Below are 16,551 nucleotides of genomic sequence, written 5' to 3'. Positions count from 1 at the left end.
CCACTGTGTGACGTTCATCAGTGCATCCCAAGCTCCCACCACTGGGGTCTGGGTTCGATTCCTGGGCAGGACACCAAGCTGGCTACTGGAGGTTGCAGACGTCAGTGCACAATTACAGAGTCAATCCAAAATATGGAAGACATAGAAGGGTTGTGTCAGTAAGGGCATTTGTTACAAAACCTTTGCCAAATCAAAATATGTGGATCAGTGATCCACTGTGGTTACATAATGGGAGCGGGCGAAAGAGGAAGAAGAAGAAAACATAAACTCAAATTGTGCTAAAGCTTCAGGGTAAAGATATAAATGAATAATGACATTCTGCATTATTCAGAATGAACAGGTGGGTTCTAAACATATACAGATATAGATATAAATAGGAGGGTTGCTTTGTGATTGGGATCCTGTTGGCATTAACACAGGTGTTTTTTTTTTTTACTTTGTTGTTATTATTTCAGGAAATAGAATCAGCTCAATTATTTTGAATATTTAATGTATGTACAAACAAAAATAAATGCATGAGCTAGATTATACAAAATCCCTTGATTTCAAACCCTTGAGATGAACTTGAGTAACATAGCTGGTTTAGGGGTTTAAGGAACAGTCATTGCCAGAATTCAGACTATGCTGACTATGATGATAGTGCATTTCTACTTCTCTTTCTACTTTTTGCAATGTTATTCAGATCAACAAATCCAGCTATAGTTTATTTATGTTACAACCCTTCATAGGACCTGCAGCAGCACTGTGAATCTATCACATAGCTTGCAAATTGCAATACATGGCATTAGCAAGTTTGAACAAACTGTTCATAAAAATCTACTCTATATCCTTTCAATTCACAAAACTCAAAGAAAAGACAAAAGCTAGTAAATAATAGTAAATACATTACTCTGCAGAGACAGTCAGTGACTACTGTATGAGAACTGTTTCCATACCAATTATTTATTCTGAATGCCAGTATTATAAAGTGATTTGTAATTATATCCGAGTCTGAGTACTTTTGCTAGCAAAGGATTAGCCAGATACATATTTATGCTAATACTGCCTTCTCTTTCCTTAACATCAGCACAAATTCTTTCAGTTATGGATGCTAGTCAATTTTAGCCCAGTCTACCACTATCTGAATGCACGATTTAGAAATTAATTTTTGATGTATTTTTTCATTTGCTGTTTAAAAAAGAATCCTATGTTTTCTGTGAATAATGTCTGGAAGGTTTGATTGTTTAACAGGCCATTCAAAGTGTCCTAGTGTTCATCAACCTCATTGAACAAAGCAAACACACAGATTTGTCTCTATGCACCTGACGTTTGCTTTCTGCTTGGACATGAAACACTAAAAGGCAAACTAAGAGTCATGCAAACAGCTGATGATTATAGTTTTATGCTAAATCACATTTGTCCAGGTTTCCCTTTATCTATTAGACTGTACAATAAGGCATTGTTATTGGTGGATGTGAGGGAAAAATTCATCAAGTGTGTTAATTCGGCGTATGTTCACTTTAGATTTACAAATGGCAAAAGGAAATTTACACCACCTTTGATGAGTTATGTTATACAGCTACTCTGATCACTGCATTGCACTGAATTGTTTAATATTCAGTCAATATTCGCATTTAATATTCGGGGCTGACCTATTTTTTCGATTCTCTTCAACATGAATTTATGAAACAAGCCTACTGTGTAAGTCACCACAGAATGGGACTGAGGTCTGACTGTGCATCCATCTGCTCAGCAATAAGGCACAAGCAACATTGCATTTTAGCATCCATGACTGATTTTATCTGGGGGCAGAGAGGACACCTAGGGCTGTCAAAAAGACTGGCCCATGAGTAAAGCAAATCCCCTGTATTCCTTTTCCGGAATGGTTATCCGTAAAAACATTTATACAGTTGATTTCTGAAATCTGACCAGAACGTGTTAGATTAATTTTCTATTACAGTAGCCTATAATGCTGGATATACTTTTTTGATTACATTATCTTTTCTATTGCAAAAACTCATTCGCAGGAATGTGTATGCTACACATACGTAATCTAAGTATAATGTTAGGATCCAGCCCGGACTTTGGCCACGTGCTTTCGTTGATGTTCTGTGTTCACGTGTCTGCCCTGCCCTTGTCTCTTCCATCCCGCCTCTGCACACCTGTTCCTCATGTCTAATTGTGATTAGTATTTAGTCGAGCCACATTGCCTTAAGCAGTGTGGAATCCTCTGTTATGTCATCTGTTGTTTAGTCTGTGTCTCTGTTTCGTGTTTTTTTTTTTAAGTTATTAAATCCTGTTTATTTTACGCTATCCTGCATTTGGGTCTGTTTTTATCCCCGTGCCGCTGACACATAATAATAAATCAAGTAAAGACAATTGTTATTTAAAATGAACAATTATGGATTCAATAATGTGATATCAGTAACAAATCTTTTTTGTGAAGGTTCCACAACAAATAAAGGTAACAAGTAGCTACACTGTATAGATAAATGTATTTGGACACATAGATAACTACACCCATATCATTTTCCCTTTTGCTGTTATGATAACCAAGCACATATGAGTAAGCCTGGGAGCCAGTCGGCATTCCAGTTCATTCCAAAAGTTCTCACTGAGGTCAGGGCTCTGTGCATGACAATTGAGATCTTCCACTCCAGCCTCGGAAACCATGTCTTCAAGGACGCTTTGTGCACAGGTCCATAGTCATGCTGAAACAGGTTTGAGCCTCTTTAAAGGTAAGAGTAAAGGGAAATTGTAATGATACTGCATACTTCCTGGTTCACATTCTTAACCATTTCTATGCAAGGTTCGAGATTGATGCTGCTAATATTATCATCCTGGTTAATACTATCATTGCTGCTGATACAACAAAAATGCTTCCTTCCATCAGATATTTTTGTGCAGTGAAACCAAGTGAAATCCATGGAAAGGTTCTGAAAAACTGCCCAATGCTTACCACAACTGTCATTTTGTCCCTGACATATTTTGTTGCCTGTCAAGAAAAAAAAAATCCTCTATCATACTTTTGCCTGAATCATCGACTCCAGCTAAGCTGAATAACTAACCTCCACTCGCCCTAACATCTGTGGTGATAAAGGGACTTGAGAGACTCATCAAAGACCTCATATGCTCCTCTGTGCGCAGCACACTAAATCCTGGAGCCACACCACACCACACCAAATCCTGGAGCCATCAAATAGATCAATGGATGATGCCATCTCCCATGACCTCACAACTCTTTATCCCATCTTGACATGGGAAAGATGAATTATGGGATACTATGCTAATCATATTCTTGCTTGGGCTGTATGATACGCTTGGGCAGCTGGGCCTATGCTCCTCACTCTGCTTTTAAGGCTATTCTGGACTTTTGGTGGAGGTCCCCAGGCTATGTCTTAAGCCCTCTGCTGTACACAAAAGACTTTATAGCACATAACACCAACACCATTGTGAATTTTGCAAATGACACTGTGGTGGTGGCTTAAACCCTGTCGTCCCAGTCCAACAACCTGTTCCTAAATATCAAAAGGTCTAATTAATTGGGGAGCATTGGAGGACACACAGATTTCACACTCAATGGTACACCAGTGGAAAAAGTAAGCAGTTTCAACACCTTGGTGTACACATCGAGCAAGGAGCCACCAAGGACGCTGCACACTTCTACTACACTATAGAAGGCAAGATAACATCACTGCCATCTACTTCAACTGAGGAAGTTCAACCTCTCCTCAGATATCCAGCAGTCCTTCTACACCACATACAGAAAGCATCCTCACTGGGAACATCCCCATCTGGTACATGAACTACAGTGCAGAGGAACATGAACCCCTGCAGTGGGTGGTGTCTGCTGTACAGATCAAAAGGTCAGTACCAGGATGTGCAGAACTGGAAAATGCATCCACAACCACTGGGTAACAGAATCCTGAATTCATGACCACCAACTCCTTCCAACTGACATTAACATAGGCATATGACATTAACACATACATGTGCATATTTTCTATGATCTTGTTTTGTTTGCATTGTCTTTGACCATACAGTCTTTGAAATCTCATTTCACTCTACCTTTGTACCTGCTGCAAATGCACATGTAACTGATAAACCCTCGAAACTTGAATAACTAGTTTTGAATGCGTTTTCTTGTATGCTGTCTGTTTTTTTGTGTTCACTTACAGTTGGGCTATAGATGAGAGACACAGATAGCAACAATAACTAGCGAGATATATCCTGCATGTATTGTAAAATTTTAGTATTTTGATGTAGTACAGTACATCTAAAATACAGAATTATCTCCTGTACCATAATTCTATGGCGGTGACCACACAGTAAATATTCAAGGCAGATAATGACACCAAACTTCAGAATATCATCTGCACATACATACAAGTACATATCTAAACACAGAGACAATGATAGCATTCATTAAATATTAATTTAGGAGCTGGGTCCATGTTCATTGCATTCATGTCATTTTTTATTTTGATCTGAAATTCTAAAGCAAGCAGCTTTTTACACACTGAATTCAGCAACAAATTCATCTTTCATAAATAAAAAAAAAGCTTCCACATGGTTCACCTGACAATTTCAAGAAAGAAATCAGATATTTCTGAATTCAAGCCTGATCACAATTGTATTCTATCTAGTTATTTTACACATGATTCACTGCAAAATAGTCTGGAACCTGTTTGTGTTTTCATTAGACTTTTAAACTATTAGGCAATTTTTTAAACTGTATGTCCAGGACAGGGGTTAATTGTTAAAATAATTTGGCCACTTTTTGTGCAAAAGGTTTTTTTTATATACATATATATAACTTTGTGTACACTTTTATGTATTTCAAATCACTTTTTTCAGTCTTGAAATGAAAATGAATGAATGCACCATACAGAACAGTGCTTGAATAAGCAGCCTATAAATGAAGATAAATCACAATTTGATTATTTCTAACTCCGGACAGGACCTCTCCAGCTTGAAATAAGTTCAACAACACAGTAATAAAACTAGAAGATGCATTGACGCTATGCCTCTCTCTTTGTTTGTGTCATGAACTCCGCTCCTCTGGGAAGATCGGCAGGGAACCTCTTCATTAAATGTCATAGTCGAAACAGATCTGATTAAAGACTAAATGAAGGCCATCAGAAAGCAAATTAGCCTGCATTAAAAGCATCAGTGTTTGATGAGCAGTAATGATTATTAACTAAATATTCAAAGATATGCGATGTAACAATGAATAAATCCACATCAAACTAATTGCTTTGTTTGTTCCTCTGATATCAAGTACAACTCTGCGTGACTTCATTTACACATTTGCACTGACTCCATGATTGATTATGTAAGGAATAAATCATAACAGGGTTTTCGGTTGTAGGAAATAAACTTTAAGGAGTTCGTGTGAGGAGACCTGACATCAACCTATTGAAAATTATTCTTTCATAAGAGTACATCCACACACACACACACACACACACACACACACACACACACACACACACACACACACACACACTTACAAATGTACATGAAGTTTATCCAGACTTTTGTCTAGATAGCTCATTATTTTCCAGTATTTCTGGAGGCCTTTATATGTTATTGAATAAGGAAGAGGGAAGAGGATATGAACGAAACTGAAGGCAGTTCAGATACTATATGAGATAATATTGAGGAAGGAAAAACTTGGAAGTAATGTTATTTGAATAAGTGAATTAATTAAATAATGGAATAATGAATATTAATTCCACAGCATATATTATTTGACTGATTTTGTTCGTTGTTATAATGAATGAATGTATGTCACACATGACACACAAAATATTTTGTTATGTCTTCATTGTTCTATAATCAAATAATCAGTAACTTATATCTCCATTTATGTAACAGCTATAAAGTTCAAGTAGGTGTTGGCTGTTAACTTCAGACCTTTGACATAATATGATTATTCACTGTGTAAGGAGTAAGACTTGAGCGTGTCTGCATGTTCATATCACATTCATATGACTCATTTCTATTTGAAAGACTTTCTATCATAAGCACTATATTCTTTCAAATGACCATCAAACAGCAATCTGATCTGTTAAACTGTGACAAATTCCCAATATGTTACTAAGACGAAAACAAAGTTGTATCTGTTCAAGGATTTTACACTGAATAATTCATCAGTTAACAGCTGGCAGTTCTCCAAAAGCTAATTATTCAGTGTCGACTTTCCTGACAACATAGCATATTGCTGATATTTTCTTGGGTTGTTAATTCCTCCGATCCAGAAAATTTAATGTAGCAGTGTGTGTACTCTGTACTGGGCTTGTATGGAGAACATGATTGTTTGTAGGTAACGTGTGTAAGATAAGCCTTTACAACAGCATGACTCCCTCCACCCACAATTAATGCAATCTGTATGCATGAGTATCTAAAAGAAAATGTAGCTCTCTGCACTCATTTACCCAGTTGTCTTTTGATTTTTAGGTAGTAAAGTGTTATTTTATATGAGCAAAGTCCTACTATGTGCTTTATGTGCATATCTAATGAGCTATTTCACTTTTCCTTTATAAGGCAAGACCATAATATACAACAAGTTTACTTAAACTTAAATTGTCGCTTTCTGGGTGATTCATGTGATTTGCAAATGGATTACAGACATGTAGGATGTGGGTTACCTCTATTGGCAGGCGAGAAGACATTGACATGGAATTCCCCCGCTATGTTACCTACAATAAGAAAGGTTGAGTTAGAGGAATAACTGAGCTTCAGTCACTTGACAGAGGTCAAATTTCAACAGCTTCTTAGTAGAATCATAAACACAAAGCGAGCACAACCTGCAAGCTCACGAAAAAGTAAAAAATGTATATAAACAAATCATCTATTATAATATTAACCCTAACCACCCTAACCCTATGCACATTCCAGTGCCTTCATCTGTTATCACTTATCACCGGGTGTCATAAAGCACACCCATAAGTTCTTTTGAAGTGTCAAGCGCACTGACGCAGATTAATACTACTACACAGAGTTATAAAGAGAGCTGAGACATAACAGTTCAGCCTATGATTCCTTCATAAGGTGACAGGTGACGTCAAATATATGATGGTATGTAGATGGTATGTATGATAGGGGTCCGAATCAAGATTGCTCAGATTTGCTCGGTTAATTGTTTTGTTCAAAAAAATATTCCAGAGGAAAAGAATTCAACAGACAAGCACTTCCTTCAGTAGACAGACAATAATGAAAAGCAGAGCACTACAATAAGACTGGCAATGCAATGTAAAAAAGATCTTGAGTACACAATGGCATTCTCATCAAGGCTTAATTAACAGATTGAATGAATAAGTGCTTGACCTGTTTCTGGTTCCCAAATGTCTTCCAAAATGCCTTTTAAATGGAGTGCATTGATTTCGAACCCTTTATAGTGTCTTTGACCGAATCGCTTAATGGTCCTCCATTAAACAGGCACATCATTACTTTTCCATTATGACAAGGTGCTGATATTCAGATTGGAAGAAGAAGAAATCATTCACCTTATCTTTTCTTTTACAGTACATGCTTGGCGCAAATAGATGCTGTAAGTAAAAAGCCTGCTATTATAACTTCAGCACATAGTCAGATACCTTACTGCACAGTGAAACATCTATAAATACATTGTCTGTGTCTCTTATCCTACACAGGGTGGAAGCAGGACACAAGGCAGATGACACAATACCACACATCCTCACACACCTACTCACAATTTAGAGATGCCAATCAGCCTTAGACCTTTAGACATGAAAAATCTACACAGATACATGGCTAAGACAGAAACCCCTATCATGTTTCTACTAAATCACACCCCAGAGGTGTGAAGCAAATGTTCCAACCACTAAGCCACCATGAACTGCTGCACACCATACATTCACAATAAAGTTTATGCACAGGATGCATTACAAGTTTGTGTTTAGAATGTATTTCTTTATTTTTTTCAAATAAGGATATAGGTATTTTTCGGCATAACAGGACATGTTTAAAACAGCAATTGATACGCAGCACGTGCATTCCAGATGTTGCATTAGAACTGATTTTTGTATGTTTGTGTAAAGGAGACTCTCAAGGGATTTTCTTATGGTAATCACTCACAGCTTTTCCAAAATGGTTCTACATGGAATGTTTCTTTGAAAGTGGAATAAAAATCCTCATAGATTAAGATCTATAAAGGAAATTTTAAAGTTTACCTGATGACCAAACCAGAAAAAGGTGCTGGATTGAAATTTTTTTGAAAACAAAAAACTTATTGAAAACAAAAACTTCAAAACATGAATGAATTTATGAATGAATGAATGAATGAAGATGAGTGAGCTGGACACTGTAAATGTCATAAGACTCTAGTTTCTAACATCAACCTCATGCTTCAAATCTGAAGGAAGTGCATGTTATCTAAATTCAGGAAGATTAGTCCAACAGTTTTCAGAGGTCTGTACCATTCACTGTAAGACTACAGGAATAAAATAAGGCTGACTATTCAAGATTAAATAACTTTGAGAACTTACTTAAAAGATGTGTTGAAGAAAGCCTTGAAGAAAGCTGTGTTGAAAGTCTTGAGTAAAGCAACGCCACAATTGAGACTAGTTTTTCTTTGTTTGCTTGTATATTCAGAGTTAATTATTTCTAGTTAGACATGCTGAAAGGCACACGGCGTGAAAGGAACACTGGCACATTATGCCTGACTACATTTTTATTCACGGCGGGTCCTTTACTTGCTGTCAAACTTCAAACTCTGAAGCAAAAGTTCACTGCAAATGACGCTGGTTTGGTCACGTGGCAGGAAATGAGTAACTCCAGATGTAAACAAAGTGCACGCGCTCCTTGGCAGATGGGAGTGGCTTTTCTTTAGCTTTGATTTGTATTTGAAAGCTTGAGGATTTTTTTTTTATTAGCTCACTATGACGATTTTCAGGTAAGGTGCTTTGTAACAATAAGTAATTGTGAACTCCAGTAAAGCAGCTTTTCAGCTGTTTAGTTAAGGGGAGCCTGTGCCCACAGTAGCCTTAGATATTTTTGCTTAACAGGATTGGATCCAGATGTAAGCTTTTTCTGTTGTAGCTTATACGCCTCAAGGCTTGTGCATTCTGGAGATCTTTGTACGTGAAAATTGCAGGAGACATGGAAAAAAAAAAACTCTGAGAGGAACCAGACTCAGAAGGGAACCCATTCAAATTTTGGGTAACGCCACAGAGTTTCCCTTCTATAGCTGTATATGATACAGTTAACAAGTGCAATGAAGTGCAAAAGAAAATGATGAGGTTATAAACACCTTTTTGAGTATGAGCCTCAGAGTCATTTATGAATTCATTACAGTCTTATCTTAAAGTCTATTAAATAGAAATGTTTAACCTAGCAAATGAACTGCATTTAAGATTTGTCCCAGCCATCTCTTGATGTTTTTTTTTTTTATGTCAATTTTGTACTTTTGCAATTTTGTATTCTCATGATGATCTTTTGGTTTCTCATGTGGAGCCATCATCACCAATCATCAAGTGACAAAAACTCCAACCACGATGGAACAGGCAGGTCCAGATGGTATTTTTCAGTTTGAAACAAGGATATAACATGTTCACATGATTTTCTTTTTCTTTTTTGTAGAAAAAATTATTTACTCTACATATAACATAATCACTTTCTAGTAAAATATGCATATTAATGTTACAGTACAAAAAAAGTAGTCCTCAAGGTACCACTCCAGTGCCCTTTTTTCTGAGTTTGAATCCCCAAGCAAAGCAATCTCTAAAGGTGAGTCTTAGTTGTCTATTGATTTATTAATTAATTTGTTTACCTTTCTATATAAATAATGTAACCCCTGTGTGCACTAACATAATAAAAGTTTTTTATTGTGTATTATTATTCCCAAAGATAATTAAGTCTCTTTTTTTAAAATATATAAATCTCTGTCCTAAAACCCATCTGCCATGTTATCATTTTCCATTTAGTTGGGTGTTATATCTACCCTTGCATTCTTTCATCCTAAGCATGCGCTTTATCCTGGCCAAGGAGCTGGAGTCTATCCCAGGAACACACTGTTAAATGGTGATACACTCCAGGCTATCACAAGGCACTGTGCGCACACACACACACACACACACACACACACACACACACACACACACACACACACACACCTATGGAGGATTTAGAGTCATCATTTCCCTTAGTGGAATGTCTCCAGAGCCCCCTGGAGGAAGCTCATGGATACAGAACATGAAAACTCACAGACAGAAACCTGAACTTTGGGACTCTGGAAATGTGAGGCAGCAATGTCACAATGGTTAATGTATTGATTACATTAAAATACACTATCTCTAAGTATCTATTAGTATTCAAAGCTATGCGGAAACATACAGCACTTTGTAGTTTTATTTGTAGTCTCAACAACCTTGCAACCATGACCCACAATAGTTTTAACAGGAAATAAAGTCTAGTTAGTGAAAATAGCGTATCATGGGCAAACAGAAATGACATGGCTCAATGATAAACCCACAAACTTACCTAAACATACACACACCCATGCTCGCTCTATCTCTCTCTATGTCTCACATACTCAGAAGCAGACATACAGTATAATTGTGTATTTTTTTTTTTTAAAAACGATCATGATCATTTGATCATGATCATTATGATCATGTGAATTACCCGAACAGACTTATTTGAATATGAAAAGAATTTAAAAGCATTCAAATGAAATCATTTATATTGTATTACTTTAAACATATTTGATATGACTCTATAACTTCATCCATTTCCCAGTCTGCATATACACTTTCAGTTCTGATTCCCACATGATGAAAGTCTTGTTTATTTTGGAGGATATCGAGCAAACGGTGCATTCTCGTTCTTCTTGCTCTGCTGGGACTGCAAGAAAGAATGAATAAAAGATTATATAAAACTAGTTTCCACATTTTTGTTTGACGATGACTGAAAGTCAATCATTACTAAAGGTTGTGAGCAATTAGAACCTCACCATCGGTAAATCTTCTAGCCTTTCAAACTGGGAATTTCTTCTGTAGCTGATAATCTTGGCAATCGCAACCACAAGGACCAAAGCCAAAACTATAAAGAATATGCACAGGATTGCAACAAGACCTGGGTTCATCACCAAGTTGTCATTTTTCTCATTACCAGAAGCTGTATCAGAATATAAGAATCATATTACTGTATTGTAGCAACAGTAGTCGACATGTTTTTATTAACAAACCTGCTTAAATAAGTAATATGTGAAGCAATTCAAACTGAAATGATAAACACTTAAACATTTTGCTGTTATTAATACTATATGCATTTTACATAAGTGTTCTTTTTTAAAATACATTCATACTGTGTTTGAATTTGCTGTATTTTCTTGCCTAAATGTGTATATACAGTACTACTATTACTACTACTACTACTACCACTACTACTACTACCACTACCACTACTACTACTACTACTACTACTACTACTACTACTACTACTACTACTAATAATAATAATAATAATAATAATAATAATAATAAAGAACCCTAAATGATGTTCAGAATGGTTCAGAAGAAACTTTTTGGGTTTCCACATTTAAAACAAGTGATAGAACCATTTTAGGTTCAATATATAACCATTCTTTTTAGAGAGTACCTGAGTTTGCACTGACTTCTCCTGTTGAAGCAGCTGTTGATTTGGGTTCTTTAGCAGATGACAGGATGGTTGTTAATGAAACGAGTGCTTTTGACCATAAATCAGTGGTTTGACTGATGTTAGTGACCGCTGAAGCCTTATAGGTTTGGTCAGTAGTTGTGATCTCTATGAAAATACATCAATTACAATCTTAAAATTAGTATGGAACTAAACATGGTTTATCATGTAGATATGTATAATAATGTTTAAAGTAGATATTTAAGTCTAGGGTTCTGTATTTGGCCAGTCCAACCTTTTCTCAAAAAAGAAATTCTATGTAGAATCCTTGAAGTGCAGTGAACCTGTTATATTAAAATGGTTCGGTAATTCAGAGAATGCATAAGGTACCATTCTTGTTGCTATAAATTTATACTGTTTTCATTTACTGGATCTTCCTGAAATAATAATAATAATGATAGCAATAATAATAATAATAACAACAACAATAACAACAATAATACTAATAACTATTATTGTTATTATTATTACAATAATAATAATAATGATAACAATAATAATGATAATAATAATAATAATAATAATAATAATTATTATTATTATTATTATTATCATTATTATTGTTATCATTATTATTATTATTATTATTATTTTAGATTTCATACAGAACCGTTCTTCATAATGTGTACCTGAATGTGAGATTGCATTGACTGTTCCTGTTGAAGCAGCTGTTGATCTGGGTTCTTTAGTAGATGACAGGATGGTTGTTAATGAAACGAGTGCTTTTGACCCAAAAGCTGTGGTTTCACTGCTATTCTTCATTGCTGAACCTGTACTGGTTTGGACAGTGGTTGTGATCTTGACAGGTGATGCTGTGTGGGGCTGAGAAGATGTTGCTGTTTGATTAATGCTAGTTGCAAGAGATGTGCTGCTTGTTGGATGTGCTTTACTCAAAGCAGAAGTTGAGGACACCGTGCTTGGAGAAGTGGTGGAGGAATAGGTGGAGGTCAATTCTGCGCTTGAAGCCTGGGTGCTTTCGGTGGTGGCTTGACTTTTAGTTTGACCTATTGGTAGAGCAGTTGTGTTAACTGTGGATCATGGTGAGAATTTTTGCAGCATTATCTTGAGCAGAGATTAGTGTCAGTGATGTGTATAATGCAGCAGTTATTGCTATTGAATAACCTGTACATGCTAATTTTATGCCACAGTGTCACTGAATTCTCAACTCTGATTACTCAGAAGGAATTAATTCATTTCCAGTAATGGCAGTTCACACAATAATGCCAGCTGATGGGTTTATATTTATTGTGCTCATTTTAACATATCATTTTTACAGTAACAACTAATTCACAGTGACTTGAAATGGCAGACACTGCATATAAACTAATAATAAACTGATAAAAAAAGTTTTGATATTTAAAAGAGAAGAATGTATTATTACTGATATGTTGAGGCTTTCCTGTTTATTTATAGGAAACAATTATCTTTTGATTATTTAGCAGCTATGGAATTGTATCCAGTGTCAATATGTTTCCTGCCAGAACACATTTTATTCTTTTTTGGATTTTTTTCTCTTCTTAACATCAAGAAAGTGAAATGTATTGAGGTTGATGGTTGAGGAGTGACTTTCTAGTTATAGTTATAGTATACTGTAGTTTTTATATAGCTATATACATAACTTGTCTTGTGGGTTAGCCAGAACATTATAACAAAACAAAATGTGAAATGTTGTTTATTAATAAAGTTAAAAAAAAGTAAAAAAAAAATACAATTTACAACCCCAAAGTATATTATGTTCTTATAACAGTATACCCTGTCATATTTTATACCTTTTATTTATTTATCACCTTATTTCTCTTGCACAGCTGCATGCCATAATATGGCTTTCACGTCCAACAAAGAAACTTCCCTTTAAATATTAACAATCATGATAATGAAGTACCCAATGTGGAAATGAATTGTCAAATACTGGCATAAAATAAAATTTACATTTCCAAATCTGTATACACTGATATGAAAGCATTCAAATTATAAATTTGTGCAAATCTAAAGCAGTATATCTACAGAAGTCCCATAAAATTATGAAAAATACCCAGCAGGCTTACCTTGCAGTATGATGAAAGTGATTATAACTGTGAAGAAAAGTAACAATTTAGCCATGATATTAAGCAAGCGTATCCGATATACAGAAGCAAGCCATAAAACAGATTATTGACTGATGTCACAGAAACCACACTTCTTAACAGGATGTGGCAATCTAGAAGAGGTGTGGTTTCTTCCCCGTTGGCATATCAGCAATATCTCACTCTGGTTAGTCACTGTTTGCATTTATTATACAACATGCCAGGCAGGTGTACAGTGAAAAGTCAGTATAAAAAAGTTTTTAAAAAAAATGATTTTAGGAAATAAATATCAGACAAATCGAAGACAACAGATTTATTTAACAGCACGTTTAATGGCAGTATATTAATAATTAATGGGCTTTTTACCCTCTAACAAGAAGTGAAACAAACCACGAGCAGTGTTTCACATACAGCAGAAAAAACACTCACAATTACAAATGTACGTTAAAAACCACTGAACAGCATTCATATGTATTTTGCATGTTGATGAACGATTTGTTTTATGCAACATAACCACACCAAATAACGCAAGCAAGTTTACCATAGTAATATAATGAAAGCATTGTTTACACCTCTTAGGTGACGTAACACTTTAGCCATGTTGTTGCAGCTGCAGCATAGAAACAGCACGTCAGCAGTCTCATAACAGGATGTGGACATTAACAGAGGTTATTTGCACAATGAATGAAAACATTGTTTGATTAGAACTTAATATTTTTTTCATTATAAAGAGTTCTAGTTAAAACACACACAGGCAAAGATGTACAATAGCATTAAAGTTTACAAGGCAAACTCGTTACACTTTAAGTTAATAAATGCTATTGCTTGTTTCCAGTAGAGGGCAATAAACATAAAGGAAAGCATTTTTTTCTCCTCACTTTTGTTTTTCTTTTTTATTAGGCAAAGCAGTTTCTCAACAAAATTGATATTTTTCTTCCTTTTTTCAATTTTTAAATTTTTTTTTTAATGAATTGTTAATGTATTTTCAATAAATTGTTTTTAAATCTTTAATACTTTTGTTATATGTCTGTCAATATAAACAATGTACTTACTGCATCTTAGCAGTTGGTTATTTATATTGTGAGTAAATAAAAGTTTTAATTTTTCAATAACAAAAGAAATAAAACCATTAAAACCATTTCTAGACATATTTTCTAATTTCAAGCTTAAAATGGTCAATTCTAGTGGAATATAATTTTGCAGAAATAAATTCTCAAAAGTAAACAAAACTAAAAACTAGAAAAACTAGCAAATTACAATTTCAAGTGTAAAATAAGAAAATAAAATCTACACATTGTTTAATAAGATTATATTAAAAGAATTTGTGATATCGCCTCCAACTTTTTAAATTAAAAAAAAAATCTATGTGTGGGTTATGGATTTCAGTGGCAACACATGGTTCAACACTTAGACCAAAGCTCTACAGACATTTGCCATCTGGTAAATTGGAGCTACTCCAAAAGTTCCTCATTACATTTTATTTTACAGGCATTTGTCATTATAATTCCACTGTGGGTCAAAGACAAAGGTCAAGCTATGACCTTCAGCATGTAAAGAAGACGTGATGACCACTTCACTATGGAGCCTCTTGGACAAAGGTCCATATTGGTTGAATGTACATATATGTCTTAAGATGCTGTTAATTAATGAAAGAAATGCATGATTCCAGTGAGATATCATATCCTGCTATAGACTCTCTTACAGTTTCCTAAACTCTGAAAGGTCACCATGTCATTGTGATTGGTGTGAGCCAGGAGAATGCAAATAAAGCTAATTGTTCTTCTTTCTCTGAACACAAATAGACTAATAAATGTAATTCACAATTTTGCATCTCTGAAAGCACTGCTTCCAGTGGGTAAGTACGAAGGTGTTAAATGTATTTATGTATAGAATTTCCTACAAGAAAACTCTCTTTCAATATAAGACTTTTTTAAGAATTATATCTTATGTATAGAATTCCCTATAAGACTTGCTCTCTTTCAGTATAGCACGTTTTATTCATCATAACTGAGCCACTTGATTGGCAGAGGAATTTCATAGATACTAATTTTAGCATTTTAAATAAAAAAAAAAGAACCTCTTGACTTCATATTGTAGATTTTTCATGACTTTCCTTCAACTCTTTACTGGTTTTCTTACAATTTACTAACTTCTGAAAGGTCACCATGTCATTGTGATGGGTGTGAACCAGGTTTCTAAAGAATACAAATGAAGCTAATTGTTCCTCTTTCTCTGGACTTAAATATTCCATCTCTGGCATCTCTGAAAGCACTGCTTCAACTTGGTGAGTCTGGAAGGTGTTGAATGTATTTATGTATAGAATTTCCTACAAGAAAACTCTCTTTCAATATAAGACTTAACCTTAGATAATGACTTATGAACAAAAAGAGAACTAAACTGTCATATACAGTATAAGGCAACCACTTAGAACAAACAAGGAACAGGTGACATGGTTGGAACATGGAACAGGTAATGGAGTAGCACAATCCACATAGAAACAATAAAACAAGTGATGAGAAAACACCGGCCAGCCCCCCATCTGGTGGTTTGGCAAGGAACTGACTGAGCTCCTGACATAACCCCCATTAAGGGTGAGACTTAAGGATCGCCCTCGAATTAACTATACAAAAAAAAAAAAAACGAAAAATATTTTTGCCCTCCACCAACATAAATCCGAGTGGTGTCTTGCATTGGACCATCATGTGGAGCACTGTCATCAACTGGACCGGGAGTGAAGGCATCCCTGTGGAAACAGGAACAAGAAGTCCACATCCTCCACCTGATCAAAAGGCGAAGAGGTGCAGACAAGCCCTGAACAGATGAATAA

At 35.2% G+C, this 16,551-nt stretch overlaps 2 protein-coding genes across 4 annotated transcripts in view; both read right to left on the bottom strand.

Annotated features, from left to right (window-relative positions):
- Nucleotides 1-8,746, bottom strand: part of pde4cb (phosphodiesterase 4C, cAMP-specific b) — a 65,758-nt gene extending 57,012 nt beyond the window's left edge. The window contains exons 1-2 of one of the 2 annotated variants that reach the window (XM_060877763.1): nucleotides 8,493-8,746; nucleotides 6,633-6,683 (exon numbers count right to left, since the gene is read on the bottom strand). In XM_060877763.1, coding sequence (XP_060733746.1) covers nucleotides 6,633-6,662 — 30 coding nt within the window. In that variant the 5' untranslated portion in view covers nucleotides 6,663-6,683; nucleotides 8,493-8,746. The remainder of the gene's footprint in view (nucleotides 1-6,632; nucleotides 6,684-8,492) is intronic. The other variant, XM_060877785.1, reaches the window with a different exon arrangement.
- Nucleotides 8,747-10,335: 1,589 nt separating this feature from the next.
- Nucleotides 10,336-13,861, bottom strand: LOC132851179 (uncharacterized). 2 transcript variants are annotated; one of them, XM_060877836.1, is made up of 5 exons: nucleotides 13,707-13,861; nucleotides 12,291-12,665; nucleotides 11,605-11,769; nucleotides 10,958-11,121; nucleotides 10,336-10,848 (listed from the first exon to the last, which is right to left on the bottom strand). In XM_060877836.1, the coding sequence occupies exons 1-5, from the start codon at nucleotides 13,759-13,761 to the stop codon at nucleotides 10,792-10,794; spliced, it is 816 nt and encodes a 271-aa protein (XP_060733819.1). In that variant the 5' UTR covers nucleotides 13,762-13,861; the 3' UTR covers nucleotides 10,336-10,791. The 2 variants fall into 2 exon arrangements, with proteins under 2 accessions (XP_060733819.1, XP_060733828.1); XM_060877845.1 differs by having other exon boundaries at nucleotides 10,958-11,046.
- Nucleotides 13,862-16,551: the final 2,690 nt, after the last annotated feature.

This window comes from Tachysurus vachellii, chromosome 1 (genome assembly GCF_030014155.1).
Source record: "Tachysurus vachellii isolate PV-2020 chromosome 1, HZAU_Pvac_v1, whole genome shotgun sequence".
Taxonomy (NCBI): Eukaryota; Metazoa; Chordata; class Actinopteri; order Siluriformes; family Bagridae; genus Tachysurus; species Tachysurus vachellii.
This window is presented reverse-complemented; position numbering and strand designations above follow the sequence as displayed.